The sequence below is a fragment of the Aspergillus ibericus genome (assembly GCF_003184845.1).
Source record: "Aspergillus ibericus CBS 121593 unplaced genomic scaffold BO80scaffold_35, whole genome shotgun sequence".
Taxonomy (NCBI): domain Eukaryota; kingdom Fungi; phylum Ascomycota; class Eurotiomycetes; order Eurotiales; family Aspergillaceae; genus Aspergillus; species Aspergillus ibericus.
The window spans coordinates 270,879-292,717 of record NW_020292133.1 but is presented as its reverse complement, the minus strand read 5'-3'; the positions used below and the strand labels follow the sequence as shown (position 1 = coordinate 292,717).

The following is a 21,839-nucleotide window of genomic DNA, read 5'->3' as shown; positions in this document are numbered from 1 at the left end:
GTCGGTGGATGCATAACTTTGTGGTAGCCTAGCGATTCTGCTACCGTCGAATACTTTGCAGGCAGTAACAGGTCATCGTTGTCTAACATATTTGGGTCCGCCCAGTCTCCGAAGAATCGTAAGCTCATTATGTTATGTTGGTGTTGATCCTGGCCTGTCATTGGCCAGTCCTGCTTGACAAATCAGCAGCAAGCAGGCTTGCTGTCAGCAATTAGGATCCCCCTGGCAACCTGGCCCTCCCCCCTTTTATGTATCGATCTTCTCCCCCCCCACGCTCTCCGGAACCCCGCGGGTGCACCAACCATGGCTTCCCATCCCCTCATCGGACTCCCCAAGGTCTATGCGAGCAAGGGGAATAAATGCGTCCCACCCACCAATGACTTCCTCCTCGGGACATGGCATGTCACCCACTCCAGTCTGCCACTCTGGAAGGGCAAGTGCAACGTCAACATCACCTACCAGATGCTGCCGCCCGACGCGTCCAGCACGATCAAGATCGACGACCTGGTGCGATACCAAGCCCTCGGATCGGACAAGGTCAAGACGGTGCACGGGGTGGACACCCCGACGCCAGGAAACCCTGGGGCCTGGGACTGGCGCGGCAAGGGCTGGCTGATGATTGCGAGCTCGCACTGGGAATGCCTCGGCTTCGGGAATGCCCTGGATGGCAACCAATGGCTGGTCACTTACTTTGCCAAAACCCTCTTCACCCCGGCCGGCGTTGACATCTACTCGCGAACCCCGGACGGGCTGCCCCAGACCATGATCGATGAGATCCTCGCCGCGCTCAAGGGACTGGGGGTGGAGGAGATCACGGAACTGGCCAGCAGCATCTTTTCGATTCCGCAAACCAGCCATGCAGAGTGCCCGAGCTGAAAGAAGAGAATGGGAATCTGTCTGTAGGAAGCTTTAAGCTCGATACTCAGCCATGGCGATGTATATATTCATGTCCTACAGTGGCAGTGCCATGTGGAAGCGATGGGCTGTTCCTTGCAGCTGCCTCTGCTCGGAAGGCACTGCGGGGCTGGCCTCCACCGGAGAAAGATCAGGCGATCTGCAGCAGACCCTGGCAGCAACCCTGAAGAATCGTCAGCTTTTAATTAACCGACGCCCGATTTCTCCCCCAATCATTTTCCGCATCAGACCTGCAGAGTGTCCCTCTTTTCGTTGTCCCAGCATATATGTAGCGCCCTGGATGCAGACGCCGGCGGGCCCGTGTAGTCTCTCATCTTCTCCTCAGCTTGACCTTAACGAGATGCGAACGGCCTCTATTCTTACCTCCGTGGCATTGGCCAATGCCGCTGCTGCGTCGCTGCAAATTGTTCGTCCTGGTCGTTGTACCGCATCAATCCTCCAGCGACTAACTGCGATAGGTTCCGGGCGCGACCTGGACGGCCGAAGGAACCAACAAGCATATCCAGGCGCACGGCGGCGGCATCATCGAAGTCGACTCGGTGTACTACTGGGTCGGGGAAAACCACACGGACGGCAGCGCCTTCCAGTCCATCAACTGCTACTCCAGTACCGTTCGTATCGCCCATCCTTCCCCATGAGCATCCTTCTAAGCCGTGCAGAATCTGGTCGAATGGACCTTGGTGGGCGAACTTCTCTCCCTGGAGAGCAGCGGCGACTTGGGCCCCGACCGGGTGGTCGAGCGACCCAAGATCCTCTACAACGATGACACCTCCACATATGTGATGTGGCTGCATATCGACGACAGCTCCTATGCCGAAGCCAAGACCGGCGTGGCCACTTCGTCGAGTGTCTGCGGGACATATGACTATCTGTAAGCCTCCCGAGGGATTAATGCCTATCGCGAAGACTAACTCTCGTGTCAAGAGGGTCGTTCCAGCCTTTAGGGCACCAGTCGCGTGACATGGGACTGTACAAGGATGACAATGGCGCCGCGTATCTGCTTTCAGAAGATGTGAGTGAGCATGTCCTCGATGGATGCACCCTACTAACCGGCCCAGCGCCCCAACGGCCTGCGGATCGACCGGCTGACCGACGACTACCTCAACGTGTCCTACACCACCCATCTCTTCCCGGAGCACTACGAGGCCCCGGCCTTGTACAAGCAGGACGGAGTGTACTTTATGTTTGGATCGCAACTGACTGGTTCGTTTCCTTTTCTCAGCTTGATGTAGCCTGACTGACCAGCATAGGATGGTGTACGTAGCTACCCAGAGTATGCACGCCTGATATACCACTGACCGCGATGACAGCTGCCAATGATAACAAGTACACCACTTCGACGGACCTCAATGGCACGTGGAGCGATTGGAGCGACTTTGCGACCGCGGGAACCGACACCTATGACTCCCAGACCACCTTTGTCATGCAGGTTGGCGAGAGTGTGATGTGAGACGCCCCGTAGATGGGCATGTCTTTGTACTACTGACACAAGCAGGTACATGGGCGATCGCTGGATCTCGACCAATCTGATGGCGTCAACGTACATCTGGTTGCCATTGACGCTGGACGGCACCAACGCGACCTTGGTTTGATCCTCGAATCCGTTCAGGTTGCAGCCTGCTGACGGTAACCACAGGTTGACAGCTCCAACTGGATCCCCTCCCTGGACGGGACCTGGTCCTCTGGAGGCGAGGAGACCGACCCCGAAGCCGAAGCCTCCAGCAATGTGCTCTCGAACGGCGCGACCGTCATTTCATGCAGCGGCTGCTCGGGCGGCGAATCCGTCGGCTGGATCGGCGGCCCCGACAACGGCACCCTCGAGATCCGCAACGTGTCCAGCGAGGCCTCCACCACCACCAGTATCCAGGTGCGCTACGAAAATGGAGATTCCTCCCAACGGTTTGCAACCGTCACGGTCAACGGCAAGTCGCAGATCCTGGCGTTCTTGCCGTCCGACAATGGGAATACCCCGGCCTCGTCCGTGCTGAATGCTCAGTTGGAGAGCGGCGATGACAATGTGATTATCTTTAGCGCGTATGAAGAGGGATACGGTGAGACTTCCCACGAGGGGTGTAGACGGATGTTGCTAACATTACTGGCGAATAGGACCTGATATTGACCGGTTGCTGGTGCCGGATGAGTAGGCCCGAGGGTGACTTGAGCGACAGGTCTGGATTTAAGTCAATCTACGCGAAGGGTTCATGTGGAGGCAATGGAAGTGATCTGTATATCGACTCAGCTCGAAATTCATCTCTTATGAGAATGAAAATGTCCGGAGTAGATGCAGGTGCGGGGAGATGAGGTTGACCTTCTCGTAGACATGGCGGCGATATATACCTTCCACACAGTGAATGAGCTACTAAGTAGGCTCTGCATAAGATAATACCTTACTTCTACGAATGAAGAGGGACCTCCACGGATCGTAACGAAACCTGCTCGGGGCCAAGTCGGCCTGAGCGCCGTCTCGGAGGGCCCCGAGGACGGCCCCGAAACAATCCCTCCCCCGACTCATCCTTCCATGGTAGATCCAGGCCGTCGGCCCCTGTTGCACTCAGGACAGACTGGTCATAGTTTAAATTCACGCTTCTACGTTAGCTCCGAAATGAAATGACGCAGAAGATCTTCCTTATATCCCACCCGACCCTTTCTCGCCAGATACGCACTCGAAGGGATCCCAAGTCCTCGGGGTGCTGTCCTCGGGGGGTCATCCTCGGCGCTCATCATCTCCACGAGCCCCAGTTCCCCGCATCCCCGGATTCTGCAAGTCTGCTCTGGCTCAATGGCAGCTCAGGCCGCATTGACCTCCTCGGGATGGTGGTGGAGAGCAATCGGGCGCGTCGCGAGGATAAAGTCGTAACCCACAGCCATGCTCATACCCTGCCAGAATGCTGGACACCCTATCGCCATGGCTGACAAACAGATTGCAGTCGACTGTCTGGAACATGTCGACCAGGTGCTGGTCGACGAAACGGGTCGCATCCAGCGTCTCCCGGTGCCCAGCGATGATCCCAACGATCCCTTGAACCTGGCCCTGTGGGAGAAGACGGGCATCGTGGTGTGCTGCTGCTGGTTTTGTAAGTTCTTCGCACACAGCTTCAAGTTCTATTCATGCTAACCGGATAGCTATCATGTCGCTCTCCGTCATCGGCGGACTGGGATCAGTCCTGGACGTCTTCTTTCAGATGTATGGCGCCGAAGGCCACAGTACCAACCAGGTCGTATGGCTGTCGACCTTTCCATCGCTGTTTGTAGGCATTGGTAGGCTGATCCATGTTCCCATTTTTGTCAGCAACTGAGGAGTACCAGGAAACTACTTTATCTTGCCGCTAGCCCTCATTTGCGGCCGCCGACCCGTGATGCTCATCGCCAACACCGTCCTGTTGGGCTCGCTCATCGGCTGTGCCCTGTCGCAGAATTGGGAGGAGCATTTCGGACTGCGTATTGTATTGGGATTTGCGACCGGCGCGACGGAATCAGTCTGAGTCCCACATCCTCTTCCGTCATCCCCGCTGATAATGAATAGCTCCTCCCCCTGATGCTCGCCGAGGTGACCTTCATCCACCAGCGCGGCACCATCTACGGCATCTACTGGGCCACCCAAAATATCGTGACCAGCCTGTTGACGCTTGCCAGCTCCTACGAGGTCGCCGCGCTGGGCTGGCGCTGGTTCTACTGGGTGTTTGTCATTACCGTCGCGGTCGGCCTGGTGCTCGTCGGATTCTTCTGTTTCGAGACCCGGTTTCCGCGCCGGGCGGTCCTCGTCGACGACCATGTGGCAGTCACCGATCAGTACGGCGTAACCCGAGTCCTCGATGCCGAAGAAACGCGGGAATACCTCGCGCGAGAAGACAACCTCCACTCTTCCCTCCAGGGAGAAGTCCCTCCCAAGAAAACCTACCGCCAGATGCTCAGTCCCTGGCCCGGCCCATCCCCCCATCCAGTCCGCACCATCCTTCGAACCTGGTGCCAGATGCTCGAGACCTTCAGCTCCCCGGGGATCATCTACGCGACGCTGCTCTCCGCCGTCATTCTGGGCGGTTCCGTTGGCGTCTCCCTCACCTACGACACGGTCCTGCAATACAACTACCACTGGCCCGCCTCCAACATCGGCCTGATCAATCTGGGCGGGGTCTTCGGCGGGCTGGGCGGGATGCTCTACGCCGGAATCTTCGGCGACCGGTTCATCGTCTGGATGGCGCAACGGTCCGGGGGCGTGCATCAACCCGAACACCACCTCCTCTTACTCATCGCGCCAGGTCTCCTCGCCGTCGCCTCATTACTGCTCTACGGCTTCACCGCCAGCGGCACCGCCACGTGGGGCGGACCCTTCATGGGCTGGACACTGTACCAAGTATCATTCGTATCGACGCTCATCCGGACGACCTCGTTCGCGACCGAAGCGTGGGAGAAGAATCCCGGCCCGGCGTTGGTCACGGTCGTGGGGACGAAGAATCTGATCGGCTTTGGGGTGAGTTATGGGTTGAATCCGATGGTGGCGCGGTATAGTTATCCGGCGGCGATGGGGATTTTGGCCGGGGTGGTGGGGGGTGTGCTGCTCCTAGGGGTGCCGGTGTATTTTTTTAATCCGATGGTGAGTATTCCGTATCTCTTGGGGGTGTTTGATATGGGTGCTGATTTGGGGTAGTGGAGACGGTATATTAGCCAGCAGAGGAGGGTGGAATAGGTCAGTAGATGAGTGAGAGGTTGGACTAGGAGGTTCACAATGATGTACATGTCTAGTGGAAAGAGCATCTTCCTATCAATCAAGTGTCTTTTGCGAGTTTTCTGTATATGTCCCTAATTAGTGGTGGACCCGGGAAGCATGAAACAGGAAGCGTCACTTGCAATATCCCCATTCTCCGACATACAAAGAAGTAATAGACAGCTGAACTACATTGGTCCATTGCAAATCCCTCCTATGCAACAGACACCCAGTAATCAGCTGTCGGGAAGTGGAGGACGATAGAGTGCCTTCTCGGGGATGGCCATCTCGGGGGCATCCGTTCTCGGTCGTGCCCGAGTTCCCCCGAGTCTCATCCACAGTCCCCAATTCGCTTGATGCACGGATGATCTACATGCTGATAGTCACAAAAAAGGACAACAACTCTTCAAAGAGCCAAATTGACATCATGATCAGAACCTATTAATTCCCAGAGAAACCGAGCTAACAACAGCTACCACAATAACAGTTATAAACACCAATGCGGTCCCGCAACCAACTCCACTGTGCGTCTAAGCTCAAATACAGTCATCAATCCCTACCCATCATCACGGCGCCACAATCGCCCGGACAATATCCTGCAAATCTCCCTCCACCGTAGTCGCCAACTGCTCCGCCTCCAACTCCCACGGAACATGCGCCGCATCGCCCAGACCGGCACGCACCAGACGCACACGACCCTCCCCCTGCTCCACCAACTCCTCATTCTCCCACCGCAACACCCCAGGGGTCGACAATCCCACCCCCAGCTCCAGAATCACGACATTCCGGTGACGATCCGTCAGAAACGTCTCGCGAAAATCATGCCACCGCTCCTCGCCCGCAGCAAAAGGCCGCTCATTAAACCAGTCCCCGCCGCGAACACACAGAAACATCGCCCCCCCGCAGAACGCACACGTGGGGACCTTATCCGAGTCCGTCAGCACCTGCGTCACGGGGTCGAGATACGGCAGCGCGGCCTCCAGATAGGGCGCTGACGGAACCACCGCATCCGGATGACAATCCTCCAAACATTGCAGATACGCATACTGGCCCTGCGGCGTGGAGAGTTGTTCCTCGGGGAGATCATGAGCGCGGAACTGCCCATCTGCATTCGAGGTTCGAACATGCACCCGATCCGGGGCGAAATTCGACCCCAGGTATTCAATCAGGGAGGTATACAGCGGGGAGCGGGGCCAATTCCGCACCATGGCCATTTGGGTGAAGTAGAATCCCCAACGGACGTTCTCGGATGGCCAGTCGCGGAGGGTGCGGTCGAAGCAGTCGTAGAGACGGCGCATCCGGTATTTTTTGAACGCGGGGAAGTGTTGGGTGAAGAGAGTGGTAGAGGTATAGTCGAGTCCGATGGCCGCGGAGATGCCGGCGCCGCAGCTGACGAGGATGGTGTCGGCGGCGCGGAGCCAGGCTTTGGCTTGGTGGAGGGAGGGGCTGTGGACTTGGGGTGGGGTGGGGAGGGAGGGGACGGGCGCGTACGTCTTGGTGAGGATTTGCTGGTAGGTGGCGGTATCGGCGTCGCGGAAGGTGTTGAAGATGATGTTGGTGATGGTGGTGTCGGGGTGGCGCTGTAGCCAGTTGATGACGGCGGCCACGGCCAGGGGGGCCGCGTCTTCGACGGGAAAGGCGAAGAGACCGGTCGAGATGCCGCAGAGGGCGATGGTCTTGCCTTGCGGGTCGGATAACGGGAGAGTTTCGGCGGCATCCAGGATGGCCTCGTAGCATTGCTGCAGCTGGTGGCGCTGCTGGGAGGTTGGGGCGGATTGTCCGGCATCGAGCTGGGGGCCCACGGTGTGGATGATATATGACGCGGGCAGACAGTAGCCTTGGGTGGTACATGCCTGACCGACGGGTAACTGACGCTTTCCGCGCTTCATCAGACGAAAGCACGCCTCGCGCAGGCGGGGACCCGCACGAGCGTGGATGATGTTGTCGATGCAGCGATGGGCGGGCTGGAAACAGCCGAGCATCTCGCTGTTGGCGGCGTTGGTGATGGCCGTGACTCCATCCAGGGTGGTGATGTCGCCCTGCCAGAGATGGAGGGTGGCTGGCAGGGTGGTGGCCGGAGTTAGGGCTGGGAGGGAGGTGGCATCGATGAGGACGCGCTGGGCGCGCTCGTCCAGCAGGACCTGCTCGATGTCCTGTAGCAGAGCGGGATCAAGGGGCTCCCGGGGGTGTCGCACACAGAGCAGCTGCTTCATGAGGGTGTAGTGGGCCCATGCCTCCATGGACTCGATGGACTCGATGCCATGGTGGTGGCCGTGTTGGCAGGTGTATCGCTGGGACTGGAAGTAGTGGGAGTCGCCCAGGAGGGCTTGCAGGACGGACAGCACGCACCCGGTCATGATGCCAGAACTTCAGGACAATTAATCCAGGATCACTGTACAAGGGGGATACCATTCTGACTCCGGTCTTCGATGGGGGCCCTCGTCGCCTTTGTAGGCGAAGAATCCCCCTTGGCATTGGCGACAATACAACCAGATCACCACCAGTTTGACCGGTTTGTCCTGTTTACACGGGCGATGCAGCCAATCATGAGCTGCCTCTGTTTTGCACTGTTTGTGCGGGCGGACCCGAGTTGGAGTCCCCGAGTTGGACTTGGCAGTGTTTGCCAGCGATGCAAATGCCCAGTCTCGTGACTGTGACTGTGGCTGTGACTATCTGCCAGTTGGCGATCAACATGGCGAGTAGTAACAAAAGATTCCCCACCCACCCGGTAATGACAGGGCTATCCCAAAATGGCACTTGCACCACCGAATCATCTTCTGACCGCGACGGTGGTCAGTGGAATACGACGTCGCACAATGACAGCTTCTCTTACGATCTCCCATTGACACCGGAAGCCAGCGGAGCTGCAGGACCTTGACAATCATTCCATCCCTCTCGCTGACTCGTATCCCGGTGGTAGCCTATCTCCGATCCGACAGCCGGGCCAGTCGACAGGGGTACGACGGGCCCTAACTCTTAAGGCTTCCAGAACATAAATGGCCGGTTCTGTGGGGTCCACAGAGTGGAGACGCAACAGCACAGTTTAATGACCGGTTCTATTCAACAATCCTGCAACTTCAGATTCGGGACTCAGGCCTGGGCGCCAAGAACAGAAATGGGGAGGGAGAGACACTCTGGGGCACACCAATCCCTCGACAACCGAGCAAACCAAACGGATGCCGCCGTCTCCATGGATGCTTACCCGGCATACCCTCTTTCACGGCCGTCAAAGCACAGTCGAATTGATCCATGGGTGGACGACAGATGACCCGAAGGCTTGGGTCACGCTGATAGGAGCGATCGGTTACACCAACAACTAGTGCCAATTCTCGTACTACAGCGGGCCCTCACAACCCTATATCATGCCGTGCTTCCTGTTCCCAACACAGCTTGTGCATTGAATTAACAGCAGCAGCAGCAGCAGCAGCGTAGTCATGACTGAATCTACTATTCAAGTACCGGGCAAGCCCGAGGTTATTGAGAATCGTCTCTACATCAACGGGGAGTTCGTCCCATCCCAATCCGGGGCCACATTCGACCTGTATAACCCCGCCACCGAAGCCCACAGTGCTTCGGTCTACGAGGCCGGTCCTGAGGATGTCGACCGGGCCGTGGCGGCTGCCAAAGCGGCCTTTCCAGGCTGGTCTGAACTCGGTGCCCTGCAACGTGCCCACTACCTGGAGAAATGGGCCGACAACCTGGAGAAACGCACAGCCGAGCTATCCAGCGCATGGCCGCGGAGTCGAATCTCAAGGCCCGTAGATCTGGAATTGGGCGGGAAATCACCCCTCGTGATCTGGGACGATGCCGATCTGAGCAAGGCGGTGCCTGCCGCGGCGAGGTCGATCCTGGGGAACTCGGGACAGGTGTGTATTGCGAGTTCGCGGGTGTATGTCCATGTGGCGATAGCGGGGGGACTTTATTGAGATGCTTGCCACGACGATGAAGGAGATGGGGGGCGGTGGGGATCCGTTGGACCCGAAGACCACGCGCGGGCCGCAGGCGGATGCGGTGCAGTTTGAGCGCGTGCGGGGATATCTGCAGCTCGCGCAGGAGGAGGGGGTGAAGGTGTACTTGGGTGGTGGTCGGGAAGGGAGCACGGGGTACTTTGTGCAGCCGACGATTCTGGCGGATGTGCCGGAGTCGTCGAGACTGGTTCAAGAGGAGACTTTTGGCCCGGTGGTGGTGGTAAATACCTTTGAGGAGGAAGAGGATATGATGAGGCGGGCGAATGATACTGAGTATGGGTTGTATGCGAGTGTGTATACGCGGGATATTTCCCGGGCGTTGCGGGCGGCGAAGCGGTTTGAGGCGGGCAGTGTGTGTGTGAATTGTACGAGTCCGACCATGGCGTTTGATATGCCGTTTGGGGGGTGGAAGGGGAGTGGGCAGGGACGGGAGTTGGGACGGTATGCCACGGAGCATTGGACCGAGGTGAAGTCGGTGTTTATTGCGTTGTAATTGATTATACTTCTTACTATGGATTGTAGTTACGTTTTGATTTGTGCAGAAAGTAAAAATCATCATTAATCATCACACATGTAGCCCTCATAAGTACATCAAGGAAAGTCTCATCAATCATCACAACGCCAAGCCAAGGAAAGTAGAACATATAGACATAGACATAGACATTAAGGAGTGTATCATCATCACACATCATTACAACTGCTCCGGCGCTGGCACTTCACCCAGCGCCTTGACCACGGCCCGCAAGGCCGGGTTGACCTCCTCGGCCGCCGTCTCCAGCTCGCTCAACGCATTCAGCGCTTCGCGGCCCAGCTGCCGGATCAGATCATACGTCGCCTGGAGGGCGCCCGTCGCCTGCACCAGCGCCACGATCTGGCGCTTGCTCTCGATCGGCAGCACTGCGCCGGCCTGCTTCTGACGGAAAATGCCAAAGATGATGGCCCGTCCGGCCGGGTCCATGTTGCAGGCCCGCACAATCGGGTACGTGACCTTGCCCTGGTCGAGGTCCTCGCCAAAGGAGCGGGCACTGGAATCCAGCAGACCCAGGTATTCGTGACGGATCTGCGAGAGGCGACCGAGCACCTTGGCGAAGGGCTCAAAGTCGAGGCTGGACCCGCCCATGCTGGCGGCCTGCATGAGACGCGTCAGCAGGCGGAAGCTGGACCCGGCCTTCTGGTCGACCATGGCCAGGTACTCGCTCTCCCCCGGGCAATGGGTCGAGAACCGCCAGTTCAGTTCCCAGGACTGGCCGACAAAGTGGGCTTCCAGTTCCTGCAGGAGACCGTCCAACATGCCGGGGCAGTTGAGGCTGGTGAGGATGCGGGCGGCCCGCACAAACATGTAGGCGGCGCTGTTCATGCATTGCGCCGGACCGTACACCAGGTGGGCCGGGGTGCGTGCATCGCGCAGGACGGCCTGGTCCTGGACGTCGGCCAGCATCAGGGTGGAGTCCTGCAGCTCGGTGATGACCTGCTTGATGAACGAGAGGGGGCGGTTGGGGACCTGCAGCCAGGCGTTGAGGGCCGTGAGGAGATCCGTCTGCAGGGTGCTGACGGCAATGGTGCGGGCGTAGCTGGTGGGAGCCAGCAGGGCGGATGTATCCAGCTGCACTTCCGGGGTTTCTTCTTCCGGCGCCAGCGGCGTCCAGACGGCCACTTCGACGGCTTCTTCGCTCTCGGGCTGCTGGACTTCTTCGGCCTCTTCTTCTTCCTCCTCTTCCTCGTCGTCATCCTCGTCATCTTCATCGTCGGTATCATCGGCCTCGGAGGACTCTTCCTCGTCGGAGCCGTCTTCCTCGGACGACTCCTCTTCGCTCTCCTCGGCGGTGTCGGGGATGGCATAGCGAGGGGCGTTCTTGCACCAGTAGTGGATGCCCGCCAGGGAGGAACCCAGGACTTCCATCCACTTGCGGAGCTGCGGGGCCAGGTCGGGGTTGGCCTGGTAGAGGGCGTCGCGACGGCGGACGAACTCGTGCTCGTTGTCGATGATCAGCTGCTTGGCCTTGGCCTTGGCGTCATCCTCGGACATGTTCTGGTGCTCCATGAGGAAGAGGATGACGTTGGCGACGGGGCGCTTCTTGGAGACGCGCTTCTCCTTGGGCCAGCTGTAGTAGTCGTTGGTGAAGAACATGGTGCGCTCGGCGGCATCCAGCGCGTCGCGTACGACCGCCTGGTCCTCCTTGCCGAGGCGAGTGCCGTGCGCGAAGCCCATGAGGGTCCAGTAGACGCTATCAAGATTAGCTGCGCTCTTGTTCGGATATACTCTCGGGTGGACTCACTCAATGCCCGCATTGAGGCGTCTCCGGGCGACATAGTCGTCGAGGTTGGCGCAGTTCTCGGCCGTGGGAACCTCCGGGGTGACCAGCCAGTTGCTGCGGTAGCAGTCGATGATCTCGTGGCCGTCCTTGTCCTTCTCCGACAACTCGGACATGGCCTTCTCGAGGAGTTTCTTCCGGGCTTCGACTCGAGGGGATTCGACCGGCTCGTCGGGCTTCTGCGCCGTCTCTTTGCCTTTTTGTTTGTCTTATACGTCAGCGGCGCGCTGGGAATGCAGCGGGGGAATGGGGGGTACATACCATCATGCAGGCTGCCGAGTTCGGTCAGGTAGGCCACGGTCTCGAGACGCTCGGGCAGACATTCGGGATAGAGGAAGCTGGCGTAGTTGCCGACAGGGGAGGAGAGGTAGCTGGTCTGGGGCTCGTCGGTGTTGAGGGCGGCCGTCAGGTCTTGCACAAAGCGGTCGCTCCCGCGCTGAGCGACATGGTCGTATTTGTGAATGCGAGGGGTCAGGGTAGTGAAGCAGTCCTTCAGGTACTCCTCATCCTCAGGAAGCACCTGCGAATACCCCCAGACCTCGACGGGCTCGTTGGCCGTAGGGGTTTCCGACGCAGGTTCGGACTGCGCGGCGGACAGGACTTGGCTGATGGTGCTTCCCCTGCTGCGTCGCCTCTTGTGGGACAGAATGTGGGAGTACTGCTTGAACATTGGGGTGATGGGAACCGTCACAAATCAAACAGCAAAAGATGACAGAGACAAAGAAGTTGATGGACGACCTGCAATGCGGGTCACAGGTTCACAACGCGATCGACGCGGGACGAGTTGGGGGAGAAAGGGAAGCAGGAGAAGTAGCGACAACACTGCGCCAGACGGGGTCTTTAATAGCACTGGGATGGGAGGGGGGGGAAAAAGTTCGCGGCGGGCGTCATGGCCTGACAAAATTTTCTCTTATCGAAGGGGACAGCATGGACCTCCCGGTGGTACAAACGGCGTCGCCTTGGGGAGCTGCAGAGAGGCCGGGATGCGAGCTAAGCTGCGATCGACGGGCTGATTGGGCGCATCACTGCAGCTGTTTGTGCGGCTACAGCAGTTCGTGGGTCCGCCAGCGGCCTGGAAGGTGAGTTAGTGTTGGTTAGGGCTGTTTAGCTTCATCGTCGCTTGCCCGAGTGGATCGCCGTGCGGCCTCACCGCTTCATCCACGACGCGACCGACTATCGTCTCATTGGGCCAACACATGTCCACCCGGGGGGGGTTTGGGAGGACAATGACGATGTGCTTTGCTTGGGGAGGGTCATTGCCCGCCGCGGGGGCGACTCGTTTTTTTTTTTTTTTTTTTTTTTTTTTTTTTTCTGATTCTTTGTTCGATCGATGCGACAAGCATTGTTTGACTGCCCATCGGGCCAGGTTGTGCACGGCAAAGCTGGAGTTGGACGGGACGGAAGGGCCGGGCCAGCCCACGGCCCATTTTTTTTTTTTTTTTTTTTTTTTTTTCACGAGGGGGTGGCCAGGATATCCTGTCCAGGTGGCTGGAGTGACACGGCAGACGGGTGTGCAGCCAGCTGCAGCGATGCAAAGAGGGTGATGCGATATCGACGACGGAGATATCATGTAGATAGAGAGCGCGACATTGATCTGAGCAGCCAGCAGCAAGCAATGCAATCCGGTGTAATGACCGTCAGCAAAGCAAAGCAAAACATCAGCTAACGGCCCCACCTGCCCGAGTCGGAGAAAGCCAAACATCCAAATATCCCTGGAAGCATCGCGATCGCGGGTCCAGCACGGCTGCTGTTGCCCTCGTTACCAGGTCGGCAGTTCATTCTCTCCCCTCTGGATTTGCAGATGGTGCGATTATTGCCATGGCTTCATGAGGTGCCGGATCTGAATGCTGCAACATGGAATGCTGCCTCGCTGGACAAAGTCTATACACAAAGTCTATACACATTTAGGTTTAGCCCCCTCCAACCCTGGCATCCTTAGCCAAGCAGTAGACTTTCACCAGATCACCAACCGACAATCTCTGCACTCCAATCCTACATCGATGCTCGGACCAGGAGGGTCCTTATCCTCCAGAGATAGTATCTAGCATCACTTTTTCCGGGTGGGTAATCCTAGTGCTCCTCTACCACCACAAACTGACCCCCTCAGTGGGCCACCGACTGTGGTTAATTCTCCGGCGGGCCTCCCATTGGCGGGATGCAGTTGATCATGCTCGCTTCCCTGCTGTGATGCTTTCTCGTCATTGCTCTGCTGCTTGCTGCTTGCTGCTTGCATCCTGGTCTGCCCCTCCGTCCGAGTGGAAAGTTGTCGCTGGGGCGGGATGGCATCGCATCTCGGCGCAACCCCGACACCCACTACAGTGCCAGGGCACAGTGCCCGTAGCAGATCCCGCCTTGCGTCGAGGATCTTGTTTACGCTAGTTGTATTAAGGTAGCCAATCTGGAGCTGCCAGCGAAAACACCAGATAGGAAAGCTAGTAAGTAGTAGGTAGGTAGCCTGGTCACCTCTTATCGGGAGGGATGTCGTTGGCTGACACCCTGATGAGACAATTGGCCCAAAGGAGTAAACAACCAGGTCACTTGACAGAAGGCGTGGAAGATAGTCCCGAGTGGGGACCACGATGCAGCTGCATCGGTGGGTTGCGATCGGCAGGCCCGAGGTGCAGGCATCATTCCCTGGTGGATATGATTGATATCATGGATTTATGGACATCGATGGACTAGAAAAAGGGAAAAAAAAAAAGAAAAGAAAAAGAATGTGCATCATCCGTGAATCGAACACGGGCCTCATCGATGGCAACGATGAATTCTACCACTAGACCAATGATGCTAGTGTTTGAGTAACGGGCTTGTATTTTATTTTATCAAGGGGCAAAATATGCTAGCGGGCCGTCAATTAAAAGCGGCTGTTCAGCCCACCTGGGCAAATGGGTTTTCTAGTCAGTGATCTAAAATGCCGGGTTCCAGACACAATTTACATTAATATCGAGTCGACACTAAATCCAGTGTATTACCTGGCTTCTGCCAGTATGGATAATAGTAGCTAGAACTCAATATTCCTGGTTTATGGATTCAGACCCCTTAAGACGGAAGGAATATATAACTTGGGAGCGGCTGCATATTACAGACCATTCACATGTCATGACTCACCGATCCAAATAAAGCTAGACTCGCTACGAATACAAAGAAACAGCGTTGAGTTGATTTTGTTGCCCTTCAATTTATACACGCAAAAATAGGTATATACTGCAGTTGGGAGAAGGACCAATGGCACGCATAGTTGGATCACGTGATTCATTGAGATCTACGGAGTCTACACGGACCAAAAATTAGAGCTTATTGAAACATTCTGTGATTCGATCTGGATCTCATTCGTAATATTCACACAGAACCGGACATGGGGTGAGTAGCATGAATTATATACCCCCGTCTCTATACGGCTTGTAGCCAGCCAGGGGACAATCATCTCAACCAGCTTCGTGGCGAGACGCAACCTAGAGAAGGGGATAGATAGAAGGAGCAAAACTGTAACTAGGTTACCAGCAGTAAGGAATTGACTCTATTGGATGTAGTAACTATCAACTGGCTCATAGCCTGGCTATAAACATCACAAACTCACAAAGAAGCACAAAACACGCAACACACTCCAAACTCCATCCGTCAATCTACGCAGCCAACACCGCCCCCAAAATCGGACTCTTCGTCAACCCATACACCCCCTCAATATACTCGCGACTCAACGAAAACGGTGTCCCCATAACATTCGGAATCCACTTGCCCACCAACTTCTGCGGATCGACCTCCGTCTTGGGAATCCGTTCCTCCAGGAAATTGCGATACGAGGCGACCCCCGGTCGCAAGTGCGCTGAGTGGAATGGCACGTCGATGCCCTGCAGGGGGATCGTCGCGAGACTGCGTTTCAGGGTTACGGGGGTGGGGAGTTGGCGCGCCGCGGCGATGCAGCGCTGGATGAGCTTGGTGGATTCCAGGTCAGCGCGGTCGGTGGCGGGGGGGTGGGTGAATTCGTGGGCCAGGGCAGCGCCGGTAGGGGATCGGGCGAGGGTGTCGGTGATGGCGGCGAGGGCGTGGAGGTTCTCCAGCTGGATCATTCTATCAGGCATATGCAGAATGTATCGAGGAGAGGGATGCTTACCGTTCCGGCACACACATACTGCTCGCCCTCGACGTTGAAGTTGACAATCTCGAGCAGGGCATTGGTCGAGGTGGCGATTAGGGTGACAATTTGCCTCAGGGCCTTCTCGGAGAAGACTGCACAGCTCGTCAGTACTCCCCATGCGAGAATGGTATAAGTACTCACATTTCCCCACCCGAGCCGGGTTCACGGCCGCCATGGAAAAGTTCGTCCGGCCTTGATCATCCCGCTCAATGGCCACTTGCATCGCCAGGCCTCGGTAGAACACCACCCGGAGCAGATCCGTAAACGGCATAAACTCGCCAAACGACGCCAAAGCTCCGTACTCGCCCAGAGAGTGGCCGGCAAACGCGGCATCCTGCTGCACGACGCCTCGCTGGCGAAGATCCTCCACGGCGGCGCGCTCGAGCAGCAGCACCAGGGGCTGTGCGAATTGCGTCGAGAAGACCAGGCCTCGGGGGTCCGCAAAGATGTACGAGGTGGAAGCGGGAGTCAGCTCCGGGAGGATAGGCTCCTTGACCACGGATCCATCCGGACGGTACGCGTCAATAGTCATGGCCATGTAGTTGGCCTTAATCTGGCGACCGCGGTTACCCCGGAAGTGCACCGTGAGGGCTGTCGGGTTCTGGCGGACGAGCTCGAGGACGGACCATCCTGGGGAAAATGTTAGCTTGCGATGGATCGGGTGGGGAAAGAGACGTACCATAGGTCTCGATGAAGAATTTGTCCGCGGCGTCCCAGATAGCTCGGGCAGCCGGGCTGGACTTGTACAGACTCTGGCCCATCCCAGGAGACTGACTGCCCTGGCCGGTAAAGACGTACACCGTCGAGGGCTGGTCGACCTCGGCCTCGGCCTGGATGACCGCCTCGTCGGTGCCGGCCTTGACGGCCGTGATCTTCAACAACAGCCGACCCTCAATCATGGCGACGTGCTGGACGCGCACCTCCAGCTGGTCCTCCGGAAGAACCATGCCGACAAACGAGCAAGCCCAGCGCCGGAAGCGGGAGACATCGCCCTGGGCAGCGCAGCGCTCGGCGACGGCACGCACCGCGGCGGACGTGTACATGCCGTGGGTGATGGTGCCCGGCAGCTCGACGTACCGCGCAAACACGGAGGAGATGTGAATGGGGTTGTAGTCGCGGGAGAAGGTGCTGTACGCCGTGTTGGTGACAGGGATCTGCACGCCCTCGGAGGTCTGGTTCAGCTCCATGGCGACGTCGAGCGTCTTGCGGGCCACCAGGGGCTGGCCACGACGGCGGAGGAAGTCCGAGACCGGGTTGGCCTTGCAGTCTTGGGCGTGGAACGAGACTCGACCGATAGGTGTTTGCTTGCCGTTCCAGGACAAAAGAGACACGGTGCCGCTGGTTTGCAGCGTCTTGAAGGTCGTCTGGTCCTTCCACTCGGTGGATGTCTCCAGCTGGAAGCACAGGGTCTTGCCGACGAGTTGGGCCTCGGCATCATCGAGTTGCAGCCAGGGACGGGACTGGAGCAGCGCCTCGTCGACCGGGGTGGCGACCTCGAGCTGAGTGACGGGCTCGGTGATGCGCTCGAAGCACGAGGCGTAGTCGGTGTATGGACCGCGGATGAAGAAGTTGGCCGTGACACAGGCAATGGGCTCGTCCGCGCGCTCGATGGTGGCCTTGACCACGACGGACTTGCCAGTGGGTTCGATGACAATGGCCTGGATCTGCGAGCTGGCGCGCAGCACGTCGCCGATCTGGAACGGTTCGGCCCCGGGCACGTACGCGATGTCGTTGGAGCGATGCACCAGGCGAAGCAGATCGCCCTCGATGCCGGTGCTGATGAGCGGCTCAACCAGCGGCTCCCAAGCGATGACAATGGCAATGTCCATGGGGAGGGCCGTCGGGCGGATGCCTGTGGGGGTGAGACCCAGGGTCTGGTACAGGTCGGCGAGTAGGGTACTGGTGAGAGTGACCTCGGGACCCTGGAAGGTGGCGTGGATGTCCTGGATGGCATCCGCGCCAGCTCCGAGCCAGAGGTTGCGGTAAAAGTCCTTGATGCGGTCATTGCGTCCGTCGACGATCTCTTCCAGGGCCGGGGACAGACCAGATGTGAGGGCCTTGTACTTGAGGGACAGGACAGCAGGGGCCGCCGTGAATGCGCCGGGCTGGTGCAGATCCACCGAGATGTGCTTGGTGGCGTCGCAGTGAATGCTGACCACCGGCTGCTCGGTGCTGCTCTCCCAGAGGACGACGCGCTGCTCCGTGTGATTGACCACCAGCTTCTGACCCGGCTGGACGGTCAGAATGTCGCGGAAGGGGTTCTTCTTGCGAATACCAGCCCGCATGATGGTAGGCGTCTCGAGGAGATCACGCACCCAGCCAAAGGAGCTGGCCGTGATCAGGTCCAGCGAGCTCACCTCCTCCTCCTGGGCGTGGAAGGTCTGAGTAACAGCCGCGCTGCCCGCCAGCGGAGATGTCGCCGCGGCATCGGCAACCTGGGGCACCTGCTGCAGATCGCCCTGGTAGAACTCCTGCAGCGCCGTGTGGGTGTGATAGGCCGCAATGCCATCCAGGATCTCCTGGGCTGATTCGTCCTTGTCGACGGCATATCGGACCGCGACGGGGCCATGCAAGATGCACACCCGCTCGGGATCTTGGCCCACCACGGCCTCGATGTCCTCCGACTGCCACAGGGAATCCTTCTTGAACCACGTCTCAAAGTTCTCGTCCAGAGCCGGCACGAAGGGGACCGGCTTCTGGCCACGCGCCTGGCAGCGACGCAGGAAGAACGCGGCATCATCGGGGTGAAGTCGCTGAGCAGTCGATGAGGAGCACTGCTCGGCCAGCGCCTGCAGGAAGACCGATGGCGTCGACAGAAGACCCAAATCCAGGTCGACCTCCGGGGTGACTCGTTCCAGGGTGCGCAGGGCAAAGTCGGAGACCAGGCGCTGGTAAGAGGGATGAATCCAGCGCTGCTGGTGAGCCACCCACATCAGCTCGACGAGACGACGCAATACCCCAGCATAGGTCATGTCTGCCAGGTCGGCCGGCTGGCCCTTGGCATCCTGGCCAAACCAGGGTTTGGCGTAGTCCTGGTTTAGCCGGGTGATGATCTCCGTCTTCCGCTTGGCCAGCTCCTCAACCATCTTGGGCCGCGGATGCTTGAACAGCGTCTGATCCAAGTCAGCCCACAGCCGGACGCCACGCGTCGCCAGCTTGTGGATGGGCTGGCCCATCTCAGACCGCACCGTGATGATCCCGCCCGCGCTGCCCGTGTAACTCTTCTCCCACTCCTCGTCGGGCACCCCGGGCGTGTTGGCGATGAGCTGCTTCACGGCCGGGCTGGTGTGGGCTTCGCGGCAGAGCATCATGCGACTGCCCAGCAGGATGCCGTCAAAGGGCATGGCCGGATAGCCGCGCGCCACGGACCACTGACCAGACAGGTAGGGGTAGGTGTCTTCGCCCCCGCCGAAGCCACTACCGGCAATGAGATGGATGTTATCGCGCTTGCGGATCTCGGCGTAGGTCGCCAGGATGGGCGCGTGAAAGTCCTCGTACGAGTGATGGCCACCGCCGCGGCCACCGGTCCACTGCAGACCAATGGGGAACGTCGGCTGGTCGTCGGCAATCTGCAGCACGGCCTGAATGCCATCGACGGATCCAGGCTTGAAGGAGATGTGTTGGATGCCGAGATCATCAATGTATTCGCGGGCGACCTCGAGCGACGGCACACCGGCCCCGATGGTCAGGCCGTCAATCGGCACACCCTGCCGGATGAGCTTCTGGATCAGCCGGGTCTGCCAGGCAATCGCCTTGGGGTTGACGTAGATGAGGTTGCAGGTGATGCCGCGACCCGCGGGGATGCTGGCGGCAATCTTTTCGATGGCGACGCGCATCTCGTCCTCGGTGTGGTAGCCGCCGCCGGCCAATTCGATGAAGTAGCCCGCGTTCATGACCGCGGCCACCACATCCCACGGCACCGTGGTGGGGGTCATCCCGGCGGTGATGATGGGAGGGACCTGCAGGAGACGACTGAGCTTCGTGTCGAGGATGAGTCGGCCGTTGGCCGTCTGCACCAAACGGGGCTGGTAGGCCTCGGCCCATGAGGGCTGGGGTGGGCGCAGGGTGGCGGCAAAGAGGTCTGCCTGGCCGGAGACGTCGGCACTCGAGGACTTGATCTCGCTGCCCGCAATGATCTGCTGGCCGTAGCCAAGACGGATCTGCCTGACCAGCTCACTGAGTCGGCCCGCTCCGAGCACGATGTAGTGGGTGGTGGCTGCATCACCCAGGAGGACGGGGAAGTCGACTGGCTCGGTGGTGATGGCGTCCACGAGCGCATCAATCACATTGGCTTGGGGAATGGCGCGGAGATCGGCGCCCGTGGCGGTATGCAGGACAGGCACCTGTAGCTGCTCCGCTGTGACAGTGTGACTGGCCAGACGCGCCTTGATGCGCTGCGACGCCGCTTGCAGATAAGGGGTATGGAACGGGGTGCTAATGGGGAGGAACGAGTGGGAGACGACGGGCTTGCGCTGGCTGAAGGGGATGCGGGTTTGATCCTTCTCGCCGGCCGCCTGGAGTTCAGCCAGAATCTGACTGAGACCACACAGCGACGCGGCCGGGCCGGCCACGATGTGGTTGGTGCGGGCGTTGATGAGGGCGACATGCAGCTGGCGATCCTCGGGGAGCACCTTGTTGCATTGTGCCAGGATCGTGTCGAGGCCCGGACGCTCGAGTCCCCGGACGGAGAGCATGGGCGAGGGCACACCGTGGCCTGCGTCCTTGGTCTCGGCAATCAGCTCGGGCGCAATGAACAGCTGGGGAGCATCCTGGTGGCTCTCAAAACCGATCCAGAACAGCAGCTCCACCGCCAGTCGGGCATTCTCGTAGAACGAGGCCCACGAGTCGGCGCGGGCCACGGCGGCCGCGATGACAATGCCTTGAGAGTGACCGGAGACAGCGTGCAGTGAGGCAGCGACCTGTCCGGGGGTCTGGCCGAGTACCGTGCAGATGACACAGTAGTGGGCGAGGTCGAACAGCCCCAAAATCGGCAGACTCACCGGGGCAGCGCTGACGAAGTCCTCCGGGAGGGTTTCCCCGGCAAGCCAGGCGTCGAGGTCAATGGGGCGGCCGTGGAAGTAGGGTTGCGTGTCGGGCTGTTGGGAGAGCGAGGCCAGGACGGAGCCACATTCTTGGATGAGCGGAGTGAGGATGGAGCGGTAGGTGGTGTACAATGAGCGCAATTCGCGCACGCAGGAGGGATTCGCGGTTCCTTGACCCCCAAAGATGGTGGTGATGCGAGCCGCGCCAGCCTGGGCGGATGCGAAGAGGGCACTGCGAGGACTGGATGAGGGCTGGTTGGTATAGGCCAGGGCGGCATAGTAGTCGCTGAGAGCGGTCTTTTTGGCCCCCAGGGGATCGGCCAATGCCGTGACGGCCGTGTGGATGTCGGAGCCCTGCAGATACTCCAATTCAAAGGCGAGCAGGGCCGCCTGCACCGCGTGGATACCGGCCTGTTGGCGGGCCAGGTGGCCGAGGAACTGCACGGCCAAACTGATGGGCGACGAAGGGCCGTCATCGGGCAAGGCGGCCAGCCAACTGGCGCGGTAGGGCTGCAGCGTGGCGGCGATGGTAGCACTGACATGCAGCGTGGCGGTGATCTCCCCATGCTCGAGAGACACGGCCACGGGAGCCGCGTCCACAGCCGGTGCAGGGGAGGCGATGAGGTGTTCTTTCGTCGCAGTCATGATGTGTGACTGACTATGGCGACATTTGGTCGGGATGGACCACCGTGAGACAGCAACATACAAAAGTCGTCTGTCTCCCTAGATATAGAACAACCCCAGTCGATCCCTTCCCCCGAACAA

The 21,839-nt window shown here is 58.9% G+C and overlaps 7 protein-coding genes and 1 non-coding gene across 8 annotated transcripts; 4 read left to right on the top strand and 4 right to left on the bottom strand.

Moving 5' to 3' along the window:
* Positions 1-303: 303 nt before the first annotated feature.
* BO80DRAFT_361316 (uncharacterized protein) lies at positions 304-876 on the top strand (the record flags this gene model as incomplete). Its single annotated transcript, XM_025716003.1, has 1 exon — positions 304-876. The coding sequence occupies one exon, from the start codon at positions 304-306 to the stop codon at positions 874-876; it is 573 nt and encodes a 190-aa protein (XP_025572872.1).
* Positions 877-1,255: 379 nt separating this feature from the next.
* On the top strand, positions 1,256-3,059 carry BO80DRAFT_447419 (glycosyl hydrolase family 43 protein; the record flags this gene model as incomplete). The annotated part of the gene is made up of 10 exons (XM_025721605.1): positions 1,256-1,321; positions 1,374-1,526; positions 1,575-1,786; positions 1,840-1,927; positions 1,974-2,118; positions 2,166-2,171; positions 2,226-2,361; positions 2,411-2,501; positions 2,552-2,966; positions 3,022-3,059. 10 exons carry the CDS (start codon positions 1,256-1,258, stop codon positions 3,057-3,059), a joined length of 1,350 nt encoding a protein of 449 aa, XP_025572871.1.
* A 761-nt stretch (positions 3,060-3,820) lies between these two features.
* Positions 3,821-5,599, top strand: BO80DRAFT_479816 (MFS general substrate transporter; the record flags this gene model as incomplete). Its single annotated transcript, XM_025723321.1, has 5 exons — positions 3,821-3,989; positions 4,039-4,173; positions 4,222-4,391; positions 4,439-5,506; positions 5,561-5,599. 5 exons carry the CDS (start codon positions 3,821-3,823, stop codon positions 5,597-5,599), a joined length of 1,581 nt encoding a protein of 526 aa, XP_025572870.1.
* A 584-nt stretch (positions 5,600-6,183) lies between these two features.
* BO80DRAFT_361466 (ganglioside induced differentiation associated protein) lies at positions 6,184-7,857 on the bottom strand (the record flags this gene model as incomplete). The annotated part of the gene is made up of 1 exon (XM_025716015.1): positions 6,184-7,857. The coding sequence occupies one exon, from the start codon at positions 7,855-7,857 to the stop codon at positions 6,184-6,186; it is 1,674 nt and encodes a 557-aa protein (XP_025572869.1).
* Positions 7,858-8,951: 1,094 nt separating this feature from the next.
* Positions 8,952-10,078, top strand: BO80DRAFT_504007 (aldehyde dehydrogenase family protein; the record flags this gene model as incomplete). The annotated part of the gene is made up of 2 exons (XM_025724406.1): positions 8,952-9,483; positions 9,527-10,078. Exons 1-2 carry the CDS (start codon positions 9,052-9,054, stop codon positions 10,076-10,078), a joined length of 984 nt encoding a protein of 327 aa, XP_025572868.1. The 5' UTR covers positions 8,952-9,051.
* A 198-nt stretch (positions 10,079-10,276) lies between these two features.
* Positions 10,277-12,567, bottom strand: BO80DRAFT_361452 (geranylgeranyl pyrophosphate synthase; the record flags this gene model as incomplete). Its single annotated transcript, XM_025716013.1, has 3 exons — positions 10,277-11,810; positions 11,862-12,093; positions 12,159-12,567. 3 exons carry the CDS (start codon positions 12,565-12,567, stop codon positions 10,277-10,279), a joined length of 2,175 nt encoding a protein of 724 aa, XP_025572867.1.
* Positions 12,568-14,614: 2,047 nt separating this feature from the next.
* BO80DRAFT_t228 lies at positions 14,615-14,685 on the bottom strand. The gene has a single exon. It is a non-coding gene; the product is annotated as a tRNA-Gly (tRNA).
* Positions 14,686-15,466: 781 nt separating this feature from the next.
* BO80DRAFT_479802 (sterigmatocystin biosynthesis fatty acid synthase subunit beta) lies at positions 15,467-21,818 on the bottom strand. Its single transcript, XM_025723320.1, has 4 exons — positions 16,712-21,818; positions 16,174-16,662; positions 16,009-16,124; positions 15,467-15,955 (listed from the first exon to the last, which is right to left on the bottom strand). Exons 1-4 carry the CDS (start codon positions 21,717-21,719, stop codon positions 15,521-15,523), a joined length of 6,048 nt encoding a protein of 2,015 aa, XP_025572866.1. The 5' UTR covers positions 21,720-21,818; the 3' UTR covers positions 15,467-15,520.
* Positions 21,819-21,839: the final 21 nt, after the last annotated feature.

Excerpts from the sequence above, each read along its gene's own strand:
- BO80DRAFT_479802 (XM_025723320.1), bottom strand. The coding sequence starts at position 21,719 with ATGACTGCGACGAAAGAACACCTCATCGCCTCCCCTGCACCGGCTGTG. Across the intron at positions 16,663-16,711 it reads ATTCTTCATCGAGACCTATG|GATGGTCCGTCCTCGAGCTC; the intron begins GTACGTCTCTTT and ends CATTTTCCCCAG. Across the intron at positions 16,125-16,173 it reads CCCGGCTCGGGTGGGGAAAT|TCTTCTCCGAGAAGGCCCTG; the intron begins GTGAGTACTTAT and ends CGAGCTGTGCAG.